Source organism: Oncorhynchus gorbuscha, linkage group LG10 (genome assembly GCF_021184085.1).
Source record: "Oncorhynchus gorbuscha isolate QuinsamMale2020 ecotype Even-year linkage group LG10, OgorEven_v1.0, whole genome shotgun sequence".
Classification (NCBI taxonomy): Eukaryota; Metazoa; Chordata; class Actinopteri; order Salmoniformes; family Salmonidae; genus Oncorhynchus; species Oncorhynchus gorbuscha.
This window is the reverse complement of record NC_060182.1, coordinates 28,872,421-28,898,583: the sequence shown is the minus strand read 5'-3', so window position 1 is coordinate 28,898,583 and position 26,163 is coordinate 28,872,421. Positions and strand designations below refer to the sequence as shown.

Here is a 26,163-nt window from a genome sequence, read left to right as displayed (position 1 = left end):
TCTGAATGTCCTTGAGTGGCCTAGCCAGAGCCCGGACTTGAACCCGATCAAACATCTCTGGAGAGACCTGAATATAGGTGTGCAGCAACACTCCCCATCCAACTTGACAGACCATGAGAGGATCTGCAGAGAAGAATCTGAGAAACTCCCCAATACAGGTGTGCCAAGCTTGTAGTGTCATACCCAAGAAGACTTGAGACTGTAATCGCTGCCAAAGGAGCTTCAACAAAGTACTGAGTAAAGGGTCTGAATACTTATGGAAATGTCATATTTCAGTTGTTTATTTTAATACATTTGCGAAAATGTCCAAAAACCTGTTTTTGCTTTGTCATAATTGTGTGTAGATTGAGGAGGGGGGATAAAAATCAATTTTAGAATAAGGCTGTAACATAACAAAATGTGGAAAAAGTTAAGGGGTCTGAATACTTTCCGAATGCACTGTAGTTGAAAGGAGATATTCAATATTTCTTACTAACCGTAATTGTAAAATTAGAATAATTATATTCTTACAAGTTAATTCTAAATTGACACCCTTGTGCAGTACTGCTCATATCCTACCACCACTCATAGTAACTTATCATGTCTTATCACTTGTGAATAATGCTTGGGATGGAAGAGGAAATGAAGACTTATATATTAGACATGACCTGAGGCAGTGTATATGTAAACATACTGCTAATCCTCTCTATTTGCCTTAGCTATCTGGATAACCATTCAGATTGAACTGACCACAACAGGATATAGGGTATGCACTGTTCGAACAGCCATCGAGACAGAAGTTTTGAAGAAAAGTAGTAAGCACAATCAAAAACCACTGAGAAATAGGTCATACCGAATGGGGAATTAATCTGGGCTTGGATTCGATACGTGTTTTGAAATCGTCCCCTTTGCTTTAATATCTGATTGGACAGCGGCACGTCATTAACAGTCCAAACATTGTGTGGCATGGGAACTGCACTGCTTGGGTTGTGACTGACCTCTTTTTATGTATAAAAATAGACAGACTATTCTGGTTTTAAAATGGGACCTTAAACAATGCCTTAAATGTAAGTGTTGGATAAAGCATTTACCATTATTCTTTTTTTTCTTCTTGGCCTCAATGAATAGTGCTTCATATAATAAACATTTTTGGGACTTTGCAACACAATTCTTAAAACTACATCAGAAAAGATATTCAAATACTTATAACATTTTTTTTCTTCACTTTTCTTTAAAAAAAAGATGGAGTTGGTTTGATACAGAGTTAATATAGCAATATTTTAGTTGTCCATACATTGTTGTTGAAAGTTCCTTCTGTACAGATTGTGGCACATAGTGGCATTATTGGCACATTGTTCAGTAATACAGCTCAGTTTCTTCCACTGTGAGTATCGTCTCAGAGTCTCCTAGCTCTCCAAGGCAGCTAGTCTTCTTCAAGGTGTCGCTGACGTCAATGGTCTTCTCCTGCACATCCAGTAATATAGCTACACATTAACTCTAACTACATATCTAAACTACCACAGGTCTCTGGATAATATTATGAAGTGGCAGCGGTATGGCTGCTCGGTTTGTCATAATTTTTAGAAAAATAAATATCTTCATCAGTGTCCAGAGAGAGAGAGTTTCCACTATCTTACAAAATTGGCCATTGTTTGAGTCACTTCTTTCTCATGGTTGGAAAAGTTTACCAATGGGTGTTCTGTGGAGAAAAATCATGACATACTTCATTAAAATTGTCAAAATATCTGTAGAAAATCAATAGGTTTGAAGCAGTAGTTGGAGCAAAATAAGCATTTATGTGTCAAACTCATCATAGAGCACATCAAATAGCCTACAGCATGTGCCATAACTCCCAGTTGTAAGTACCATGTCACAATGCACCCACACTGCAATACATAGTATATGCTCATCGAACTACCATGGCTCTCCATGTCTTTTAAGACTGCCGTGCTGGAAGCAAGAACTGGGGCGTTTGTGTTCTTTCTCTAAGACCAATGTTTGTATAGATACAATGGTTTTAGGCCTCTTCCTTATTCTATGGTACCTGCAGGCTTTCTATTCCTTTCTGAATCTGGGTCAATAACAGACGTGTGGCCCCCTGGTATTTCAGCCACACTCTGGGCCGGAGCATGTGTTTAACTTTCACGCTTTGAATTTCAAATGGAGGCAGTCCAGCCTATCGTGATGCCCCTTTCTCATAACAAAACATTCAAACAATATTGCACTGACCACATGAATGAGGGCTGCAACTTCATTAATGCTTAATATATGTTTCATAATGGCAAATAATGACACACTAGGTTGTCGAAAGGAATGAATCATCCATAATCAAGCCTAAACTTCTAATAAACATTTTGAATTATAATAGCTAATGAATGACCTTTGGTGATCTTGCCATTTAAATTGCATTTAGCAAGGCAGTTTATGAAAAATAATCTACGAAATAACAACCATATGCCAAGTTCCCTTCTATTCCCAAACTGGGACAAAATCACCCAGGGACCAAGGGGGAAAAGTGGTACTCACCAGAGCATAAATACAGGAAGTCTATTCCACCCACGTGACATGAAAAAGACTTCAACTGGTCAGCAGGAGATCTCAAACCACTTCTCTGACACAAAGGCCACAGGAATCAGCTGCCTTTCAGTGGGAGAAGGTCTGTAGGACAAAGGATTGAGACAAAAAGACAATGAGAACCTGATAGTTACTCATCAACTAAGTCCTGGACACACTCTTATAGAGGTACTTTGGAAAGGAAACCATACCAGTTACATTTGACCCTCTCACCAGGCTCGATTTTGACTCTCACGATATTACCTTACTTAGAATATCTCAACAGCATGGGATATTAGGTGAGAAGGACATGTCCAATAAGAATCCCTATTGTAAAATATCTAGGGTGATGACAACTAGGGTATTAACTTCAGATAGAATGATTATATATTTGTGTTATTATATAAGGACATGCTTACCCATGCATTACATGAAACCGAAACAGTAAATGACTCCAATGCAACAGACATACGTTTCAAGATCTGTATTATCACATTTTCAATGTACCACATAAAAATAAAATAATAAACCCCAATGAGTCGTGCATAACCCATGTCCAAATTACTTGCAAGCTTGCTTAAACCCGTTGGCACGCGTTGGAGCTCAACAAAAATGAAGACAGACATAAAGTCCCGAAGCACCCCACCGTTGTGGTTACTCACTACTCCTAGATATTTCCACAGTGAAGTATGGCAGTTCCGAGCAGGTGTCCTCACAATATCCCCAGCAAGCACAGCTATCAATGCAGACAGTGCTCCTTAGCAGCAACAGATATCCCATGGAAACATGAACTCGTTAATCTTCCACAAGCAATTCTCTCCAGGTCTCGCACGTTGCTAGGCTAACCAAGAGGCTGTCAAATACCTCCACGATGAGACGGTAGCTTCAGTCTCTACTAAGTTTTTCTTAACAAAATAATAATACTCTCTTATAAAATAAACATTTCCCTTCCAAACTCAGTAGGTATGGGGTTTGTTCTATTTTATAGTCTTCTTTCTAGTTTTTCTTCACCAGCACTGATCATGTCTCTCCATCTTTATTTCTTTCCAACCCCTCTCTTTCTTTCCCAGGCCTCCTGTTAACCAGGTCAACTCTCCCATTGGCTACCTTAGTGGTCAAAACTTAAACCTTAAAGTAAACCAACCTATTCACTTGTAAATTAAATACATATTTATTCAAAAGAAATGCATTAACAGTATTGCAATTCAATCCCCTTTTAAATGTAATTCCAATTATTTATAACACTATACTTGGTTTTAACAAGGGTATTACATACAAGAGGGATTTACACCATTTCCCAAAGATAGGGCCAGGACTTTTTCCCAAATATGTGATTTTACCAGGAAAAACTCAGAACTAACTCAACAGTGAGAGCGAAGCACTTAAACTGACCCAGAAGCCCAGAGCCAAGAGCAATTTAAAGCCGACATACCTATTTCCATTGTAGGTGGTCTTGTATATAGGGGTCTGCTGGATCATCTCGTCCGTGTAGACGGGCACGGCGGTGCGCACACACTCGTGCGAGCACTGCAAGCTGTCGTTGTAGGCGGTGAAAATGTCCACCTTGCTGGGCACGCGGGCAGGGGTGAAGTCGGTCAGGTTCTGACAGCTCTCCTCCTGCTGGTGGATCTTCCGCTGATGGCTACTGTGACGGCCATTCCCCGACTGTGCACAGCTACAAAAACACGTACCAAAGACAAAAAACAAACATAAAATCATACCTTGTACCACTTCATTGGCATTTTAAAAGTGGTGTATTGTGTGTCGGGAAGTAGTTGCAAAGTAAAGGAATCTTTCCTACCAGTTTTTAAGGACAAGTGTAGTTATCAAGGCTGCGATGACCATAATGAGAGACACAGTGATTGTAATAATCTGGTGAACTGCCAGACCTGCAAAGAGACAAAGACACAAAACACACAGAAACGCTTAGTTCCGAAGGGAACTGTTTTAAAGGCAGTTGGTGATTTGCCATGTTATAGAAAACTATATAGTGATATTTTAAAGATGTTTTTGAATGAGGATATGTGCTCCACATTGCACCTAGGGTGACCACATGTCCCGGATTGTGTGGGACAGTTACGCATTTTGTCCCACGTCCTGCAACCAAACCATCATGTCCCCCATTTTATCAACAAATTCAAACACCACTCATTTAGAAAAAAAGTTGATTTGTCCTGTATTTCAGTCAACATTTCCAACCTGTCTCTTGAAGTCATGTTGCACTTATGAAAAGATACACACTTAGTATACCAAACATTAAGAACACCTGTTCTTTCCATGATTTAGACTGATCAGGTGAATCCAGATGAAAGCTATTATCCCTTATTAATGTCACTTGTTAAATCCACTTCAATCAGTGGAGATGGAGGGGAGGCGACAGGTTAAAGAAGTATTTTCAAGTCTTGAAATAATTGAGACATGGATTGTGTTTGTGTGCCATTCAGAAGGTGAATGGTCAAACCAAAAGGATTTGAACGGGGTATGGTAGTAGGTGCCAGGTACAACAGTTTGTGTCACGAACTGCAACGCTGCTGCGTTTTTCAAGCATAACCATTTTCCGTGTATCAAGAATGGTCCACCACTCAAAGGACATCCAGCCATCTTGACAACTGTGTGAAGCATTGGAGTCAACATGGGCCAGCATCCCTGTGGAACACTTTGGAAACCTTGTAGAGTTCATACCTCAATGAATTGAGGATGTGCTGAGGGCAAAAGGGGCGTGGGGGGTTCAACTCAATATTAGGAAGGTGTTCCTAATGTTTGGTATACTCAGTGTCAGGGGTGCAACTTTGGTTTTAGAAGTGGGGGGGGCATATTATTATTTTTATTTTTATTTATTTTCAGCCGGATAAACACTCCAAACATCCTACCCGGCCGCTCGGAGGCGTCAGCAGGGCCCTAAAGCACACCATTGCCTCGTTTGTATCACATTCCGATTATTAAACTGGGGGGATTTCAGAATGTGGACATGTTCCCCCCGTACCCAGTGAAAGTTGCGCACCTTCTCAGTGTAGCCTAAACCTACTGATAATGTTAAACACTCGTTGTTGAGATCTAATATTCTGCACAGTGCTAAGATGAGACGTAGGCCAATGTCATAGGCCTATCTTCAACTAATCGTATTTATAAAATCCTTTCGAACTAAATTCCACCTAAACTTGGAAAGTACAGTTAGGCTTACCACAAAAAGTAAGTAAATAGCCATATTAGACTGACTGATGTGAGGTAATTTAGTCAAACTTGTGAGGCTCTCCATGCTCATTAGTTGCTCATTCAACATATTTTCTGCAACTTTTTCATAAAACAGACACGTGGACTCTCATTTCTGCATCCCCAGGTGCGCTTCATTTGCTCATTCAGTGCAACAGACTGCAGGGGTGTAGTGCTGCCAGAGCATCGGTGACTCCACCACTGCTCCAAATGGTGCTTGTTTAGTAAAGTTAGATCAAAGCTGAATCAATGTCTCGGAAGTTCACACAATGATTAATTAGTATTCTACATAATATAACCAAATATAATAGCATAGTATAACACTACTAGCTAGGTTTCCATCCAATTTGCGACAGATTTTCTTGCGAATATTCTAAAATCTGCATAAAACAATAGGCAAATATTTCCACCAGAGATGTGCTTCCATCACACTGAAATGTTGCAGTTAGTGATGACATAGTTCACATAATAATAACTTTTGCCATTAAATTAAATTCCCATGTACCAAATGAAAAATACAAGTTAAGTGATTTCCAGAGCATTTTCAACTCTACTGATGGTTTTCTCACAAAAACTGTTGCATTATACAGCAAACGTGCCCACTCTGGTCTTGGCACACGTGCTCTAGCCAACAGCTGGCAGATACAGTGCAGGTAGGCTACCTACATTATGAGATTATTATGGAGAAGAGCAATATTATTTGTATTTGTCAAGCATCGTTATCCATGTCACCAGAATAAGACTCCCATTATTTATTGGTAAGGAGCATCAAATCAAATAAAATCACATTGTATTAGTCAAATGCACCGAACACAACAGGTGTAGATCTTACTGAAATTCTTACTTACGAGTCCCTAACTTACGAGCCCCTAACCAACAGCGCAGTTTTAAAAAATATGGATAAGAATAAGAAATAAAAGTAACAAGTAATTAAAGAGCAGCAGTAAAATAACAATAGCGAGTCTATATACAGGGGGGTACCGGTACAGAGTCAATGTGCAGGGGCACCGGTGAGTCGAGGTAAAATGTACATATTGCACATTCACCACCCTGTGAAGTTCATCATAACTTATTTCATCTGTAGACACATTTTTATTATTTTTATTTAACTAGGCAAAGTCAGTTAAGAACAAATTCTTATTTACAATGACGGCCTATGAACAGTGGGTTAATTGCCTTGTTCAGGGACAGAACAACAGCTTTTTACCTTGTCAGCTCGGGGTTTCAATTTAGCAACCTTTCGGTTACTGGCCCAACACTCTAACCACTAGGCTATCTGCCGCCCCTAGGCTATCAGCCGCCCCTAGGCTACCTGCCGCCCCTAGGCCATCAGCCGCCCCTAGGCTACCTGCCGCCCCTAGGCTACCTGCCGCCCCTAGGCTACCTGCCGCCCCTAGGCTACCTGCCGCCCCTAGGCTACCTGCCGCCCCTATGCTATCAGCCGCCCCTAGGCTATCAGCCGCCCCTAGGCTACCTGCCGCCCCTAGGCTACCTGCCGCCCCTAGGCTACCTGCCGCCCCTAGGCTATCAGCCGCCCCTAGGCTACCTGCCGCCCCTAGGCTATCAGCCGCCCCTAGGCTACCTGCCGCCCCTAGGCTACCTGCCGCCCCTAGGCTACCTGCCGCCCCTAGGCTACCTGCCGCCCCTAGGCTACCTGCCGCCCCTAGGCTACCTGCCGCCCCTAGGCTACCTTCCGCCCCAATAAAAAACTGCATGCTTTCCCGAATCATAGTGGGAGGACCACACAACATATCATTGCATGACTCCAAGTTTACTTAAATATGATGGTTATTATTTCAATATTTGCGCATAAAGGCGTTTCGAACGACATTTCTCACATAATTAATTTTACCTATACAAAAATATCCAACAATGTCATAGGAATAAATTGTCTGTCTGCATTTATAAAATTGCAGTGTCATTTCATGTTTCCCTTAGTTCGGTCGTGACTTTTTTCATGACTCAGGTAATTAATCTGCATGGAATGCTTGGATGGAAATGTGGTTACTGTTACACACACACACACAAAAAAAAATTTGTATGGGATTTTAGGATGGTTAGCTGAATAGTCAGAACAAATGATCCTGTGGCCAAAACTCAACAGGCCGTGCAACTAGGCAGAATGTGCTTTGGTGCTGCCAAATTTAATTTATTAATGTAGGCTATACTGTCCCGCAAAATCATCCTGTTGTCCTGCATTTGCGTATTTTATATGTGGACCCCATAATTGCACCAAGGGCAATCAACTCAAAGTCAGAGGAAGATATCTGTGGAGAGTTTTACTTTAGGTATTGATAAAGATGTGATTATTCTCTATATTAAAATGAAGCCACACACCCACATGTTCTATTAGAGTTATTTTATCACTTTTACAACTTCTATTGAACTGGTGGGAACCTTTAAACTTACACTGAGTTTCTTAACACTTTCCTGATTCCCTATTAGTGAATTCAAAGCCCTAATGCTTGTCACTTGTCAATATTTGTCAGTTTACCTCAAAAATACCTGTAATTCAGTTGAAATACAAATATACATGTTTTTATCTTTGCCCAAGCTTTTTTTGATGGACCCATACAGTTTTTAAGTTCATATTTCGAGTTAGCTATGTTTATTGGACCAAAATGAATTAAACCAATGGGGAATGTTACATTTTGTTTTCCTCACCACACATCTAAATTATAATGTTTTGAATATTTGAAGTCTGTATACTTTGAATTTTGAATCAATTAAATTTGTGTGTAACAACCAATTATTTCTATATACACTAGATGACTGATAAGTGGCGCTGTGTTGAAGCAACCGTGCCTCCATCTTGGCACTGCCCCACCATTGGCAGCAGCATACCACCCTGCATCCTACTACTGGCTTGTCTCTGAAGCCAAGCAGGGTTGGTCCTGGTCCGTCCCTGAATGGGAAGCCAGAAGCTACTGGAAGTGGTGTAGAGGGCCAGTAGGGGGCTCTCTGGTCTAAGGAGATATTACCCTGCGTAGGGTGCCGTCATTCCACATTTTGTTACAGACAGAATTCTAAATGGATTGAACGTCAGTTAGAACCCCAAAAATCAAATAAACACAGAAACTGATTGGATTTACAAAAAGTCATTAAAAGGAAGGTCATTTAATATTTTTTTCACCCAACTTTAAATCCAATAACATGGTGAAATGTTTTTTTGATTTCATGTTCAATTCACATTAGTTGACAACTCAACCAAATGCAAATCAAAACTAGATGTTTAACTGACATCTGTGCCCAGTGGGAAGACTGTAATGAGAACAAAAAATAAACATTTGCACATTTCTACAGGGCAAATTACATTGTCCACAGTGTTGCCCCCTTTCTGAGTTTTGGATCACAACCCTCCATCCCTAAATCTCCCTCCACCAATCGCAGCCTTGCTGTTGCACAACACCAATTCACAATAATTCACCAGTAGTGGGCCACACGCGGCAGAACGCAAAGCCCTTCATGATGAAAATGTCCTCATGGGCCCATACATCCAGACCCTCTCATCAGCCAATTGTCTGCTGATCCAGGCCAATTTGTCTTAAGAATATCTCAAAAGGAGCTGCCACTCCTCACGGACGTGCCAACGCTCCTGGTGTCTGCTAGCTGGCTCGTGCTACTCTAGCTCCCTCATTGTGCTGCATATGCACTTGGATAGCAAACTTCTGTGGGCAGGGCACAAAGCAGCCAGGTCAACCTTGGACGACTGATATCTCTGGCTGGCTCAGGAAATCCTCCTTTCCTTCGCTGCAATCACAGTCCCTCTGCAGCAAAGGCACTTTCACTTATCTGGCATTTGCATTTCTCGCTCTCACTCTGCTCGCTCCTCTCCCTCCCGTCCTGTCTGACATCAAGGCTGAAGTTGAAAGTGTGGAGTAATAAATTAACAGCTGTCCAAGTTCATGGATAATATAGCTTGCCCTTGAACTTGATCAATAGTCTACGTCTCCATAGAGAATTGTTTCGTTTTACATTTGTGTCACAGTGAAAGGCTTTTCTGGCAGAGATTTCCGGCTTAATAATATACCAAATCAATATCAGGCTGAAGCACTGGCCATACAAACCCAGTCTTAGGTCTCATTTTGACCTAATTTCAGGGCAGTGCATTAAGCAGAAAAGATCAAGTCAGATAATGACTCCACTGACACAACCGAGAGTCAGTCCAGACTATTCTCTATTCCCATCCAGACCTGCCAGCTGAAGGGAGAAATATTTGGCCCTGCTAGCTCAAACTCATTGTGCTCTGGCAGCGAGGCTTAAAAATCACCTTTGGCAGTCACCTTGCTTTAGAGGTGCTGGGTTAGGTTTTATTTGGACAAATCAGTGCCAGACAAGAGAGGGGGAGAAAAGAGAAAGAGGAATAGAGAGAGTTACACCAATGCTCCCAGAGAGAACAAAATGAGGTTTTCACCTTTGTCGTCTTGACTGTTTGATGAACATGCCATTGACAAGCACTGTGTTTAAATAAAATCGTCCCCCCGCTACCTGCCTTTATTAAAAGAATAGCTAGTGCAGCCCACGTTTGTTACTGATATCATATTCTATCAAACACATTCAGCTTAACATAAATATATACCTATGTCTATGCACATCCAGTTCATTAAATAGTAGTGGATACAAGCCAAGGCCAGCATCCCAGAGTCGCCTCTTCACTGTTGACATTGAGACGGGTGTTTTGCGGGTACTATTGAATGAAGTTGCCAGTTGAGGAATTTGTGAGGCGTCTGTTTCTCAAACTAGACACTCTAATGTACTTGTCCTCTTGCTCAGTTGTGCACCGAGGCCTCCCACTCCTCTTTCTATTCTGGTTAGAGTCAGTTTGCGCTGTTCTGGGAAGGGAGTAGTACACAGCGTTGTATGAGATCTCCAGTTTCTTAGCAATTTCTCACATGGAATAGCCTTCATTTCTCAGAAGAAGAAGACTGAAGAGTTTCAGAAGAAAGTTCATTGTTTCTGGCCATTAATGTAATCAAACCCACAAACGCCGATGCTCCAGATACTCAACTAGTCTAAAGAAAGCCAGTTTTATTGCTTCTTTAATCTGAACAAAAGTTTTCAGATGTACTAACATAATTGGAAAAGGGTTTACCAATGATCAATTAGCCTTTTAAAATGAAAAACTTGGATTAGCTAACAAAACGTGCCATTGGAACACAGGAGTGATGGTTGCTGATAATGGGCCTCTACGCCTATGTAGATATTCCATAAAAAAATCATAGTTAGTAAATAGTTTCCAAATAGTTTCCATAAATAGTTTCCAGCTAGAATAGTCATTTACAACATTAACAATGTCTACACTGTGTTTCTGATAAATTGTATGCTATTTTAATGGACAAAAAAATGAGTTTTTCTTTCAAAAACAAGGACATTTCTAGATGACCCCAAACTTTTGAACGGCAGTGTATATCTGTGGCAAAATACTACAGACAGTTGATAAAAAGCTAGCAACACTATAGTTCTTAACTCAGCCTGGTTTCTTGACGTAGCATAGACTAGACGTAGCATAGTAAATGTAAATCTGAATATGATATGTTATGTTTGGTATGGTTACATAAAAGTAAGGTGTTTGGTTGGGTTGGATGGATGGGTGGGCGTATGACATGAATGTCTAGCAAACCAAAGGTTTGGTGTTCAAATCTCATCGTGGACAACTTTAGCAACTACTTATTACTTTTGAGCTACTTTGCAACTACTTAGCATTGTAGGAAACACTTACCCTAACCTTAACCTTTTAACCTAACTCCTAACCCTAACCTTAACCCTGACCTTAATCCTAACCTAGCTAACGTTAGTGTTAGCCACCTAGCCAATGTTAGCCACAACAAATTGCAATTAGTAACATATTATACCATTTGTTATTCATAACATATCATACAAAACGGATGATGGACATCCACAAATTAAAATATACTATACGAAACGTAACATATACTGATTGAAGTGGGCTGGATTTACATTTACTATGTTACATCTACCCCCGAGTCCAAGCTGCTTAACTGGCCAAAATAAGAACCATACTCTAGCCAACCTCGATAACGAAACGGGACACTGATATTGAGCTGAAAACTCTTACCTGTTAAGTCAATGGTACCAGAAGCAAACAGTGTATTTAGTAAAGAAGCCATCCACTCCGTGCTCTCCATAGAGATAGAGATGACTCATCTTTGTCTCTGTGCCATTATAGCATCTGTGACAGCATACAGTAGGCAGTCCCATTCAGGCAATTTCCATTTTGAAGTAGTCAATTTTCTTCTTCACGATTGGCTGATCCCTCCTGATGACCCAATTGAACATGACTCACCCAGTTGACTACATTAAAATAGTGGAAGCACTCATTGACGCTGCTCATGTTACAATGGCTTTTTGGCCACTAAAGTTCTCTATCATTCTCTATGATGCTCCTCAATAACTGAACATTGGCTTTGCTTCACATTACAGCAGTTTACCCTCTCTCACATCTGTGTTCCCGATAGCAGAGCCTGTCAATTTTACAGCCTGGCTATTTGAATTGCTTGTGGGCAGCGATTTGATACTCTTATAATACCATTTGTACACAGACCACCTTCGAGCGGTTTGTCCTCCCAAAATTGCCTTAATAACGAATGCATAGTTAAGTCATAGTTAAGTACTAATGCCACCGTACGGCTGCATCCGCTAGCAGCTTAAAAGCTCATGAAAAATGTAAATGGAGCCGTTGTGGAGATCGAGCCAGCCAACGCACTACCTCCCACCTACCCACTGCAAATGTCCGGAATCTGCCTCTCATTTATAATGCATTAAACTTCCTGGAGAGTGTGAGGGGTGACATGTAGTAGAACCCACCTATCCCCTCCGTTCTCCTCCGTGGCCCCTCTCCAATCCATCCTCCCATGTGTGGTACTTGAGGGAAGGGAGGGATGGGGCGGGGGAAACCTTCTATCGAAGCCTGCTGATGGCTCGCAATGGCCAATTAACACTGATGTCAAATTGTCAATCTGGCCTGATTTCCACTGAGTCACCGAAAAATCTAAAACACTTACAGAAGAAGAGAGGATGATTTTGAAGAGAGAAAGTGGAGAGAAAGAGAGCGACAGAGAGAGAGAGAAGAGAGAGAAAGATCAGAGCCAATTATTCCAAACTCCTTTTCTCCCAATGTCAAAGGCAACACTGCATAATTCAATAGCTCCGGATAGCAAACTTTGACAGGAGAGGAGAGGTGGTCGGATTCGTGCTCATGTTCCGCTCATTTTATTACTGACCAGGAAATGCAGTTGTCCTTCATGCTTGTACTTTATTTGGGGAAATTTAGCTATAAAAGAATGGCCTGCTCATCTTCTAGTTAACTACACTGAGGCTAGGACACACTTTCACCACCGATAAATCCACGATCATTGAGAATTTCAAAAACCATTTTTCTACAACTGGCCATGCTTTCCACCTGGCTACCCCTACCCCGGTCAACAGCCCTGCACCCCCCACATCAACTTGCCCAAGCCTCCCCCATTTCTCCTTCACCCAAATCCAGATAGTTGATGTTCTGAAAGAGTTGCAAAATCTGGACCCCTTACAAATCAGCTGGGCTAGACAATCTGGACCCTCTCTTTCTAAAATTATCCGCCGCAATTGTTGCAACCCCTATTACTAGGCTGTTGAACTTCTCTTTTGTATAGTCTGAGATCCCCAAAGATCGGAAAGCTGCCGCGGTAATCCCCCTCTTCAAAGGGGGAGACACTCTTGACCCAAACTGTTACAGACCTATATCTATCCTACCCTGCCTTTCTAAGGTCTTCGAAAGCCAAGTTAACAAACAGATCATCGACCATTTCGAATCCCGCCGTACCGTCTCCGCTATGCAATCCGAGCTGGTCATGGGTGCACCTCAGCCACGCTCAAGGTCCTAAACGATATCATAACTGCCATCAATAAGAGACAATACTGTGCGGCTGTCTTCATCGACCTGGCCAAGGCCTTCGACTCTGTCAATCACCACATTCTTATCGGCAGACTCAACAGCCTTGGTTTCTCAAATGACTTCCTCGCCTGGTTCACCAACTACTTCTCAAACAGAGTTCAGTGTGTCAAATCGGAGGGCCTGTTGTCCGGACTTCTGGCAGTCTCTATGGGGGTGCCACAGGGTTAAATTCGTGGGCCAACTCTTTTCTCTGTATACATCAATGATGTTGCTCTTGCTGCTGGTGATTCTCTGATCCACCTCTACGCAAACGACACCATTCTGTATACTTCTGGCCCTTCTTTGGACACTGTGTTAACTAACCTGGAGAAGAGCTTCAATGCCATACAACTCTCCTTCTGTGGCCTCCAACTGCTCTTAAATGCAAGTCAAACTAAATGCATGTTCTTTAACCGATCGCTGCCCGCACCTGCCCACCCGTCAAGCATCTCTACTCTGGACGGTTCTGACTTAGAATATGTGGACAACTACAAATACCTAGGTGTCTGGTTAGACTGTAAACTCTCCTTCCAGACTCACATTAAGCATCTCCAATCCAAAATTAAATCTAGAATCGGCTTCCTATTTCACAACAAAGCATCCTTCACTCATGCTGCCAAACATACCCTCGTAAAACTGACTATCCTACCGATCCTTGACTTCGGCGATGTCATTTACAAAATAGCCTCCAACACTCTACTCAGCAAATGTGATGCAGTCTATCACAGTGCCATCCGATTTGTCACCAAAGCCCCATATACTACCCACCACTGCGACCTGTATGCTCTCGTTGGCAGGCCCTCGTTTCATATTCGTTGCCAAACCCACTGGCTCCATGTCATCTATAAGTCTTTGCTAGGTAAAGCACCGCCTTATCTCAGCTCACTGGTCACCATAACAGCACCCACCCGTAGCACACGCTCAAGCAGGTACGTATATATCACTGGTCACCCCCAAAGCCAATTCCTCCGTTGGCCACCTTTCCTTCCAGTTCTCTGCTGCCAATGACTGGAACGAATTGCAAAAATCACTGAAGCTGGAGACTCATATCTCCCTCACTAACTTTAAGCATCAGCTGTCAGAGCAGTTCACATATCATTGCACCTGTACATAGTCCATCTGTAAATAGCCCATCCAACTACCTCATCCACATATTGTTTTTTTGTTCGTTTTGCTCCTTTGCACCCCAGTATCTCGACTTGCACATTCATCTTCTGCACACCTATCACTCCAGTGTTAATTGCTAAATTGTAATTACTTTGGCACTACGGCCTATTCATTGCCTTACCTCTCTAATCTTACCTCATTTGTACACACTGTATGTAGATTTTTTCTATTGTGTTATTGACTGTACGTTTGTTTATTCCATGTGTAACTCGGTGTTGTTGTTTGTGTCACACTGCTTTGCTTTATCTTGGCCATGTCGCAGTTGTAAATGAGAACTTGTTCTCAACTGGCCTACCTGGTTAAATAAAGGTGAAATAAATCAAATAAATTAACAGAAAGGGGATTGCCACCAATAAGTGGGACTTTAGAAGAGAGAGTTCTATGGGTTGGATGTATTCAAACGAAATACCTTGCATATCCTCCCCACTCAATTATCTGGCTTGATATTGATGTTTCTTCACACTGACATTTGAATTTGTGGGGAGAAAAACTAATGACGGACACAGTGAACACTTGCTGTTAGAAATTACAAAAAAAATAAAAATATTTATTGTCAACAGCGGGTAAAGGAACAATTTGCTAGCTTTTTAAATGGTTGCTTGCCAGTAGTATACCTTTTCTTCTCAGAGAAAATGTCAGACATGAAAGAGCTGAGCATTAGAAACATAAAGTAAAGCAGCATCTGTTCATTCTGGCTACTCTTCATCTCCTCTTGGCTGAGTTTCTGTAAATCAGGAGGATTGACTGTGCATGGCTGTCACCAGGCATCAGCACTTAAGTCCATATTTAACACTCGGGAAGAAGATTCATTTTTACCTAGTTTATTGAGAGTCAATATAGAGTAATGGCGAGATAATTAGATTGCCATGGTAACCAGTGGGGAAAGTGTTTCTCTCTTTTCTCTCTCATTTTCTCTCTCTCTCTCTTTTCTCTCGCTCTTTCTATCTGTGCCTGAAGGGCCTCTCTCTCTACAGAGAGCCTACGCCTCTACAAGTCCCACCGAGGTTACAATGTAGCATTAGTGGCGTGGCATTTGCCACATTTGCACACCTCTTTAAATATAGATACAAAACTGAAACACTCGAGCACTTAACATACATTTTTATGTGTTCACTTTGCTTTGGCTGGATTCTACCCTTACTTATTCACTGTTTGTTTAACCTCGTCTCTTCAGAATGTGATAACAAAACCCAAATCAGCAGCAGGTTCTATACATTTCTGTTGCGTCCATCACATTTTTGGCAGGATTTCACATTTACTTATTGACTCCATTGCCTTGTTTAACCTATGCAATAACAAGACCTGAGCAATCAGCCAGCAAGATGGACGGTAGTTTTAATCATCTCATATCCATAATGAAGCTGACAGCTCCATCTGTGCGGCTTTGAGAGAGCAGAGCGGAGTTAGCACAATATCATCGGGAACAATCAGCCAGCATCTGGAGGCTCCACAGCTGTACATCTGCTTCACACGGTGGGCCACAGGACCACTAAAGCATAATGATCTACAGCACACCCTGTCCTCCATCATCCTAACTGTACTCTATGGTATTGTCTTCCACGTCATGCTATGTGTGTGCTAGCCACCCCCGGTGGCTCTGTCTTAACTCTCTGAGTCACAATGAAGTATGACCACAGTGTGGATGTGAATTTACATAGCGGCACACTTATCTGAAATCTTCAATCTTTATGGAAGATGACACATTGATTTGTGATGCACGTGCAGTGCATTCAAAATAATTTGTATAAGGATGGGCTTATGCCTCTTCCTCCACATATTTTTCCCCATTCTTTTGAATGCACTGATAGCTGATATCAACTGTTTCCACTTGCACTGCTAAGTGCTCCAAATTATGCTAGCAACATAACCAGCTAACAAACTTGAACATTTTCTGGATTGAACGTCAACACAATATTAAGTTGAAAATAAGTTAAAACGTATGTAAAATAAAATATAGAAATTCCCCTTTAAGTGAGAAAACTGCAGTTCTAACAATAACAAAGCATAATCCCGCCACTGTTTGGGAAAAAAGTGATGGGCCTGGACAAATGTAACCACTCTCAAATTCATTGATAGAGCTCTGGATATAAGGACTGACCATCCATGAAATCAAAATGATAGTTTTAAGCATGTTTTGAAGCTATACGGTGGTTGTTAAAGTTTACATTGTTTGCAAACATTGGCATAAAACAAGCTTATATTTTGGGTTGTGATGGGGTACGACAGTTGAAGTAAGCTCATGAGGCATTTCTAATTTATATTCTTCAATAAGCAATGGTTACACACTTAGTGTAACAGTTTTCTGTATGGGAAAGAGAGTCGGACCAAAATGCGGCGTGTAGATTGCGATCCATGTTTATTCAACTGAAGCAACACGAATCTAAATACAAACACTACAAAACAATAAACGTAACGAAACCCGAAACAGCCTAATACTGGTGCACATACACACAGAACAAGGACATCAAGACACTAAGGACAATCACCCACAAAACCGAACACCAAACAGGCTACCTAAATATGGTTCACAATCAGAGACAATGACGAACACCTGCCTCTGATTGAGAACCATATCAGGCCAAACATAGAACTAGACAAACTAGACATGTAACATAGAATGCCCACCCAGCTCACACCCTGACCAACCAAAACATAGAAACATACAAAGCAAACTGTGGTCAGGGTGTGACACTTAGTTTATTAGGTACACCCATCTAGTACCGGATCAAACCTCGCTTTGCCCCCAGAATAGCCTGAATTCTTTGTGCATGAAAACGTTGCTTAATTGGTATAAAGAGACCTAACATGTGCCAGGAAAAAATTCCCCACACCCTTAAAACACCCCCACCAGCCTGTACCGTTGACACCAGGCAGGATGGGCTCATGGATTCATGCTTCTTACACCAAATCCTGACTCTGTCATCAGCATGACACAAAAGGAACCGGGATTCATCATCCCAGGCAATGTTTTTCCACTCTTCAATTGTCCAGTGTTGGTGATTGCGTGCCCACTGGAGTTGCTTTCATCTTGTTTTAGCTGATAGGAGTGGAAACTGGTATGGTCGTCTGTTGCAATAGCCAATCCGTAACAAGGACCGACGAGTTGTGCATTCCGAGATGCCGTTTTGCACACTACTGTTGTACTAAGCCATGTTTGTGGCCTGCCTGCTAACTTGCACAATTCTTGTCATTCTCCATCAACCTCTCATCAACAAGTTGTTTTTGCCCACAGGATTGCCGCTGACTGGAAGTTTTTTGTTTGTCACACTATTCTCGGTCATGGACTTCCTGATGGGCCGACCCCAGGGAGTAGAGGTAGGCAACACCTCCACTATGATGATCCTCAACACGGGGGTCCCACAAGGCTGCGTGCTCAGCCCCTTCCTGTACTCCCTGTTTACCCATGGCTGCATGGCCACGTACGTCTCTAACTCAATCATCAAATTTGCAGATGTCACAACAGTGGTAGGCCTGATTACCAAAAATTATGAAACAGCCTACAGGGAGGAGATGAGGGCCCTAGGGGAGTGGTTTCAGGAAAATGACCTCTCCCTCAACAAAATAAAGGAGCTAATCATGGACTTCAGGAGACAGCAGAGGGAGCATGACCCCATCCACATCGTCGGGGCCGCAATGGAGAGGGTGAAAAGCTTCAAATTCCTGCCAGGCAGTGTGCCTACAGTGATGCGTTGACCTGACCGCAACACACTCTGGATAGCCTTGCGGTTGCAGACAGTGCAGTTGCCGTACCAGGTGGTGATTCGGCCAAACAGGAAGCTTCATTGGTGCATCTGTAGAAGTTTGAGGGGGTTTTAGGGTCCAAGTCGAATTTCTTCAGCCTCCTGAGGTTGAAGACATTGTCAGTGATGTGCACGCGGAACTTGAAGCTTTTCACACATTCTACTGAGGTCATGTCGATGTGGATGGGGGCATGCTCTCTCTGCTGTCTCCTGTAGTCCACGATCAACTCCTTCATTTTGTTGACGTTGAGGGAGAGGTTATGATACTGGCACCTATTTGAATGATGATGGTATTCATTATTCTATGACATATCAAATCAAATATATATATACTACATGACCAAAACTACATGCTCGTCGAACATCTCATTCCAAAATCATGGGCATTATTATGGAGTTGGTCCCCCCTTTGCTGCCATATCAGCCTCCACTCTTCTGGGAAGGCTTTCCACTTGATGTTGGAACATTGCTGCAGGGACTTGTTTCCATTCAGCCACAAGAGCATTAGTGAGGTAGGACACTGATGTTGGGCGATTAAGCCTGGCTCGCAGTTGGAGTTACAATTCATCCCAAAGGTGTTCAGTGGAGTTGAGGTCAGGGCTCTGTGCAGGCCAGTTAAGTTCTTCCACGCTGATCTCAACAGACCATTTCTGTATGGACCTCGCTTTGTGCATGTGGGCATTGTCATGCTGAAACATGAAAGGGCCTTCCCCAAACTGTTGCCACAAAGTTGGAAGCACACACTCATCTAGAATGTCATTGTATGCTGTAGAGTTACGATTTCCCTTCACTGGAACTAAGGAGCCTGAACCATAAAAAACAGCCTCAGACCAATATTCCTCCTCGACCAAACTCTACAGTTGGCACTATACATTGGGGGCAAGTAGCGTTCTCCTGGCATCTGCCAAACCCAGACTCATCCGTCAGACTGCCAGATGGTGAGGCGTGATTCATCACTCCAGAGAACACGTTTCCACTGCTCCAGAGTCCAATGGAGGTGAGCTTTACACCAATCCAGCCAATGCTTGGCATTGTGCATAGTGATCTTAGGCTTGTGTGCGGCTGCTCGGCCATGGAAACCCATTTCATGAAGCTCCTGATAAAATAAAAAATCAAATTAAATTACATTTGTCACATGCGCCGAGTACAACAGGTGTAGACCTGAAATACTTACTCACTTATCTACAAAATAGATAAGTGAAAAATGGAAAATAAAATAAGTTATAAATATTTAAACAGCAGCAGTAAAATAACAATAGCGAGGCTATATACAAGGGGTACCGATAAAGAGTCAATGTGCGGGGGCACCGGTTAGTTGAGGTAATTGAGGTAATATGTACATGTAGGTAGAGTTAAAGTGACTATGCATAGATAATAAACAGAGAGTAGCAGCAGTGTAAAAGAGGTGTCTGGGTAGCCCTTTGATTAGCAGTTCAGGAGTCTTATGGCTTGGGCGTAGAAGCTGTTAAGAAGCCTTTTGGACCTACTGTAGACTTGGTGCTCCGGTACCGCTTGCCGTGCGGTAGCAGAGAGAACAGTTTATGACTAGGGTGGCTGGAGTCTTTGACAATTTTCAGGGCGGCCTTCCTCTGGCACCGCCTGATATAGAGGTCTTGGATGTACTGATGTACTGGGCCGTACGCACTACCCTCTGTATTGCCTTACGGTCGAATGCCAAGCAGTTGCCATACCAGGCAGTGATGCAACCAGTCAGGATGTTCTTGATGGTGCAGCTGTAGAACCATCTGAGGATCTAAGGACCCATGCCAAATCTTTTCAGTCTCCTGAGGGGAAATAGGCTTTGTCGTGCCCTCTTCACAACTGTCTTAGTATGTTTGGACCATGATAGTTTGTTGGTGATGTGGACACCAAGGAACTTGAAGCTCTCAACCTGCTCCACAGCAGCCACGTCGATGAGAATAGGTGTGTGCTCGGTCCTCCGTTTCCTGTTGTCCACAATCATCTCCTTTGTCTTCATCACGTTGAGAGAGAGGATGAACAGTTCTTGTGCTGATGTTGCTTCCATAGGCAGTTTGGAACTCGGTAGTGAGTGTTGCATCCGAGGACAGGCGATTTTTATGCACTACGCACTTCAGCACTCAGCGGTCCCATTCTGTGAGCTTGTGTGGCCTACCAGCGCTGAGCCGTTGTTGCTTCTAGACGTTTCACCTTCACAATAACAGCACTTACAGTTGACCGGGCAAGCTCTAGCAGGGCAGAAATTTGCTGAACTGACTTGTTGGAAAGGTGGCATCCTATGACAGTGCCACGTTGAAAGTCACTGAGCTCTTCAGTAAGGCCATTCTACTTCCAATGTTTGTCTATGGAGATTGCATGGCTGTGTGCTCAATTTTATACAGGTGTAGCTGAAATAGCTGAATCCACTCATTTTAAGGGGTGACCACGTACCTTTGTATATATATAATGTATATTTCATCATATCACGTTACCACAACCATGCTGTAATAACATTTTAACAATGCTCTACCTGCAAATCACATTGGCATATAAACTAATGGGCCTATCTACAGAGGTACAAATATGGCAGAAGCCTATTCTGAAACCGCAAACTGTTGAATAAAACAAGACAGTTTGCTCTGAATCACAGCTCCTATCAGTTCACGGGAAAGCTTCACTAAAATATTAATTGGCCGATGGTTAGGGAGGATGTACTTCGAATAGTTGAATCATTTTGAGGGGCACAGTCCTATCAACACCCTAGATAAGTCCAAAGGAGTAATCTTTCATCGCTGAATGATATTTCACTTTTTTTACACACATATTCACCACACTCTTACTTAGTGGCTTCAAGAACTATTCACATCCCTTGACTTTTTCCACGTGTTGTTGTGTTACAAAGTGGGATTAAAATTGATTTAATTGTAATTGTTGTGTCTTAATGCTATTATAAACTGGTTACCAACATAATTAGAAGAGTAAAAATCTGTTTTGTCATATATGTGGTATACCACAGCTTTCAGCTAATCAGCATTCAGGGCTCAAACCACCCAATTTATAATAGAAAATAAAATACTAATATACACTATGTTGATCAGATAAGTATTCAACCCCCTGAGTTAGAATCACCTTTGGTAGTGATTACAGCTGTGAGTCTTTCTGGGTAAGTCTCTAAGAGCTTTGCACACCTCGATTGTACAACATGTGCCCATTATTCTTTTAAATTATTCAAGCTCTGTCAAGTTGGTTGTTGACCATTGCTAGACAACCATTTTCATGTCTTGCCATAGATTTTCAAGCCGATTTAAATCAAAACTATAACTTGGCCACTCAGGAACATTCAATGTCATCTTGATAAGCAACTCCAGTGTGTATTTGGCATTGTGTTTTAGGTAAAAGTCCTGCTGAAAAGTGAATATGTCAGTGTCTTTTGGAAGCAGACTGAACCAAGGTCTCCTCTAGGGTTTTACCAGTGCCTAGCTCTATTCCGTTTATTATTATTATTATTTCTAAACTCCCTTGTCCTTGTTGATGACAAGCATACCCGTAACATGATGCAGCCACCACCATGCGTGCAAATATTAATTGGTACTAAGTGATATCTCGTGTTGGATTTGCCCCAAACATTGCTTTGTATTCAGGACAAAAAGTACATTTCTTTGCCACATGTTTTGCATGTAAAAGCACCACTGGAGATACACCTCATCACTTGAACTGGGCCTCTGTTGCCTCCCTGTTGTGCAGTCTGTCTCTGCAACTTCTTTGCTGTCCCTCTGTCTGTCTCTCAGTCTCTCTGTCTGTCCAGCCATTCGTCTGTCACTCTTGTCTGTCTGTGATTCTCCTTTTGCTCCTCTGTTGTCCCTTTCTGTCTGTCCGTCTTTCTTTCTGTCTGTCTGTCATGAATAAGAATATGTACATATAAATATATGAATGAGCGATGGCGTGCGGCATAGGCAAGATGCACTAGATGGTGTAGAATACAGTGTATACATATGAGATGAGTAATGTAGGATATGTAAACATTATTAAAGTGCCGTTATTTAAAGTAACTAGTGATACCTTAATTAAGTCAATTTATTTAAGTGTCCAGAGATTTGTGTCTGTATGTTGGCAGCAGCCTCTCTATGTTAGTGGTGGCTGTTTAACAGTCTGATGGCCTTGAGATATAGAAGCTGTTTTTCAGTCTCTCGGTCCAAGATTTGATGCACCTATACTGACCTCGCCTTCTGGATGATAGCAGGGTTGAACAGGCTCGGTGGTTGTTGTCCTTAATGATCTTTTTGGTCTTCCTGTGACAACGTGATATGTTGTGCAGACCGCATTACCCTCTGGGGAGGCTTGCAGTTGAGGGCGGTGCAATTGCCGTATCTGGCGGTGATACAGCCCGACAGGATTCTCTCGATTGTGCATCTGCAAATGTTTGTGAGTGTTTTAGATGACACGTCAAATTTCTTCAGCCTCTTGAGGTTGAAGAGGCACTGTTGTGCCTTCTTCACCACGCTGTCTGTGTGGGTGGACCAATTCAGTTTTTTCGTGATGTGTGGCCGAGGAACTTAAAACTCTCCACCTTCTCCACTACTGTCCAGTCGGTGTGGATGGGGGGGGGGTGCTCCCTCTGCTGTTTCCTGAAGTCCACGATCATCTCCTTTGTTTTGTTGACGTTGAGTGAGAGGTTATTTTCCTGATACCACACTCCGAGGGCCCTGACCTCCTCCGTGTAGGCCGTCTCGTCGTTGTTGGTAATCAGGCCTACCACTGTAGTGTCGTCTCCAAACTTGATGATTGAGTTGGAGGCGTGCATGGTCACGCAGTCATGGGTGAACAAGGAGTACAGGAGAGGGCATAGAACGCACCCTTGTGGGGCCCTAGTGTTGAGGATCAGCGGGTTGGAGATGTTGTTTCCTACCTTCACCACCTGGGGGCTGCCCGTCAGAAAGTTCCAGACCCAGTTGCACAGGGTGGGGTCGAGACCCAGGGTCTCGAGCTTAATGACGAGTTTGGAGGGTAACACGGTGTTAAATGCTGAGCTTAGTCAATGAACAGCATTCTTCTTAGTATTCCTCTTGTCCAGATGGGATAGGGCAGTGTGCAGTGTGATGGCGATTGCATCGTCAGTGGACCTATTGGGGCGGTAAGCAAATTGGAGTGGGTCTAGGTTATCAGGTAGGGTGAAGGTGATATCCTTAACTAGTCTCTCAATGCACTTCATGATGACAGAGTGCAATGGGGGTGATAGTCATTTAGTTCAGTTACCTTAGCTTTCTTGGTAACAGGAACAATAGTGGCCATCTTGAAACATGTGGGGACAACAGACTGGGATTGGTTGAATATGTCCGTAAACACACCAGCCAGCTGGTCTGCGCGTGCTCTGAGGACACGGCTAGGGATGCTGCCTGGGCCGGCAGCCTTGCGAGGGTTAACACGTTTAAATGTTTTACTCACGTTGACCACAGAGAAGGAGAGCCCACAGGCTTTGGCAGAGGGCCATGTCAGTGGCACTGTATTGTCCTCAAAGCGAGCAAAGAAGTTGTTTAATTTATCTGGCAAGACGGATTTTTCTCTTGTAATCTGTGACTTTGTTTCTATACTGATGCTTTGCTTGTTTGATTGCCTTGCGCAGGGAATAGTTGCACTTTGTATTCGGTTATGTTTCCGGTCGCCTTGTAATGATTAGTAGTGGTAGTTCGCACTTTCAGTTTTGTGCAAATGCTGCCATCAATCCATGGTTTCTGGTTAGGGAAGGTTTTAATAGTCACAGAGGGTAGTCACTGATGCACTTGCTACTAAACTTGTTCACCGAGTCAGAGTATACATCAATGTTGTTGTCTGAGGCTATCCAGAACATATCCCAGTCCAAGTGATCGAATCAATCTTGAAGCGTGGAATCCGATTACTCAGACCAGCATTCTATTGACCTGAGCACGGGCGTTTCCTGTTTTAGTTTCTGTCTATAGGCTGGGAGCAACAAAATGGAGTCATGGTCAGACTTGCCGAAGGCAGGTCGGGGGAGGGCTTTGTATGTATCGTGGAAGTTTGAGTAGCAATTATCCAGAATACTACAAGCTCGTGTCACGCATTCGATATGCTGATGGAATTTAGGAAGTATTGTTCTTAGGTTAGCTTTGTTAAAATCCCCAGCTATAATAAATGCAGCGTCAGGATGTATGGTTTCCAGTTTAAATAGAGTCCAGTGAAGTTCTTTCAGGGCTGACGAGGGATCTGCTCGGGGGGCATATACACAGTTGTGACTATAATCGAAGAGAATTCTATTGGAAGACAATGCAGTCGACATTTGATTGTAAGGAATTCTAGGTCAGGTGAACAAAAGGACTTGAGTTCCTGTATGTTGTAGTGATTACACCATGAGTCGTTAATCATAAGGCATACAACCCCGCCCTTCTAACCAGGGAGCTGTTTGTTTCTGTCAGCGCAATGCGTGAAGAAACCGGGTGGCTGTACCGACTCTGACAACATGTCCCGAGTGAGCCATGTTTCCATGAAACAGAGAACGTTACAATCTCTGACGTCTCTCTGGAAGGCAACCCGTGCCCTAATTTCGTCAACCTTGTTATTTATAGATTGGACATTGCGAGTAATATGCTCGGAAGCGGTGGATGGTGTGCTCGCCTTCTGAGTCTGACCAGTAGGCCGCACCGTCAACCTCTCCTGCGTCGAACACATTGTTTTGGGTCGGCCTCTGGGATAAGATTGCATGTCCAGGATGGACAAAGGATCTGCATCAGGAAAGACGTATTCCTGGTCGTAATGATGGTAAGTTGACATCGCTTTTATATCCAATAGTTCTTCCTGGCTGTATGTAATAACACTTGAGATTTTCTGGGCTAACAATGTAAGCAATAATACATAAAAAACAAATAACTGCATAAGGAACTGAAGCGAGGCGACCATCCTGTTGGCGCTATCTCTGTCGGCACTGTCTCTGCTAAGCTTAGCATCCTTTCCCACATCACTGGTACCAGGGGACAACACTGCATTCTAGTTGTGAATGAATAAACACATGTATTAGATGAGTTTATTAGAACGTGCGTTGAAGATGTCGTTCCCATAGCAACGATTAAAACATTCCCTAACCAGAAACCGTGGATGGATGGCAGCATTCGCGTGAAACTGAAAGCGCGAACCACTGCTTTTAATCAGGGCAAGGTGACTGGTAACATGACCGAATACAAACAGTGCAGCTATTCCCTCCGCAAGGCTATCAAACAAGCCAAGCGTCAGTACAGAGACAAAGTAGAATTCAACGGCTCAGACACGAGGCATGTGGCAGGATCTACAGTCAATCACGGACTACAAGAAGAAATCCAGCCCAGTCACGGACTACGATGTCTTGCTCCCAGGCAGACTCAATAACTTTTTTGCCCGCTTTGAGGACAATACAGTGCCACTGACACGGCCTGCAACGAAAACATGCGGACTCTCCTTCACTGCAGCCGAGGTGAGTAAGACATTTAAACGTGTTAACCCTCGCAAGGCTACAGGCCCAGATGGCATCCCCTCAGAGCATGCGCAGACCAGCTGGCCGGTGTGTTTACGGACATATTCAATCAATCCCTATACCAGTCTGCTGTTCCCACATGCTTCAAGAGGGCCACCATTGTTCCT

At 42.9% G+C, this 26,163-nt stretch overlaps 1 protein-coding gene across 1 annotated transcript in view; it reads right to left on the bottom strand.

Moving 5' to 3' along the window:
• Positions 1-328: 328 nt before the first annotated feature.
• LOC124045081 (adherens junction-associated protein 1-like) overlaps positions 329-26,163 on the bottom strand; it is a 94,419-nt gene continuing 68,584 nt past the window's right edge. The window contains exons 3-6 of the mRNA XM_046364313.1: positions 4,334-4,421; positions 3,965-4,207; positions 2,506-2,637; positions 329-1,678 (exon numbers count right to left, since the gene is read on the bottom strand). Coding sequence (XP_046220269.1) covers positions 2,565-2,637; positions 3,965-4,207; positions 4,334-4,421 — 404 coding nt within the window. The 3' untranslated portion in view covers positions 329-1,678; positions 2,506-2,564. The remainder of the gene's footprint in view (positions 1,679-2,505; positions 2,638-3,964; positions 4,208-4,333; positions 4,422-26,163) is intronic.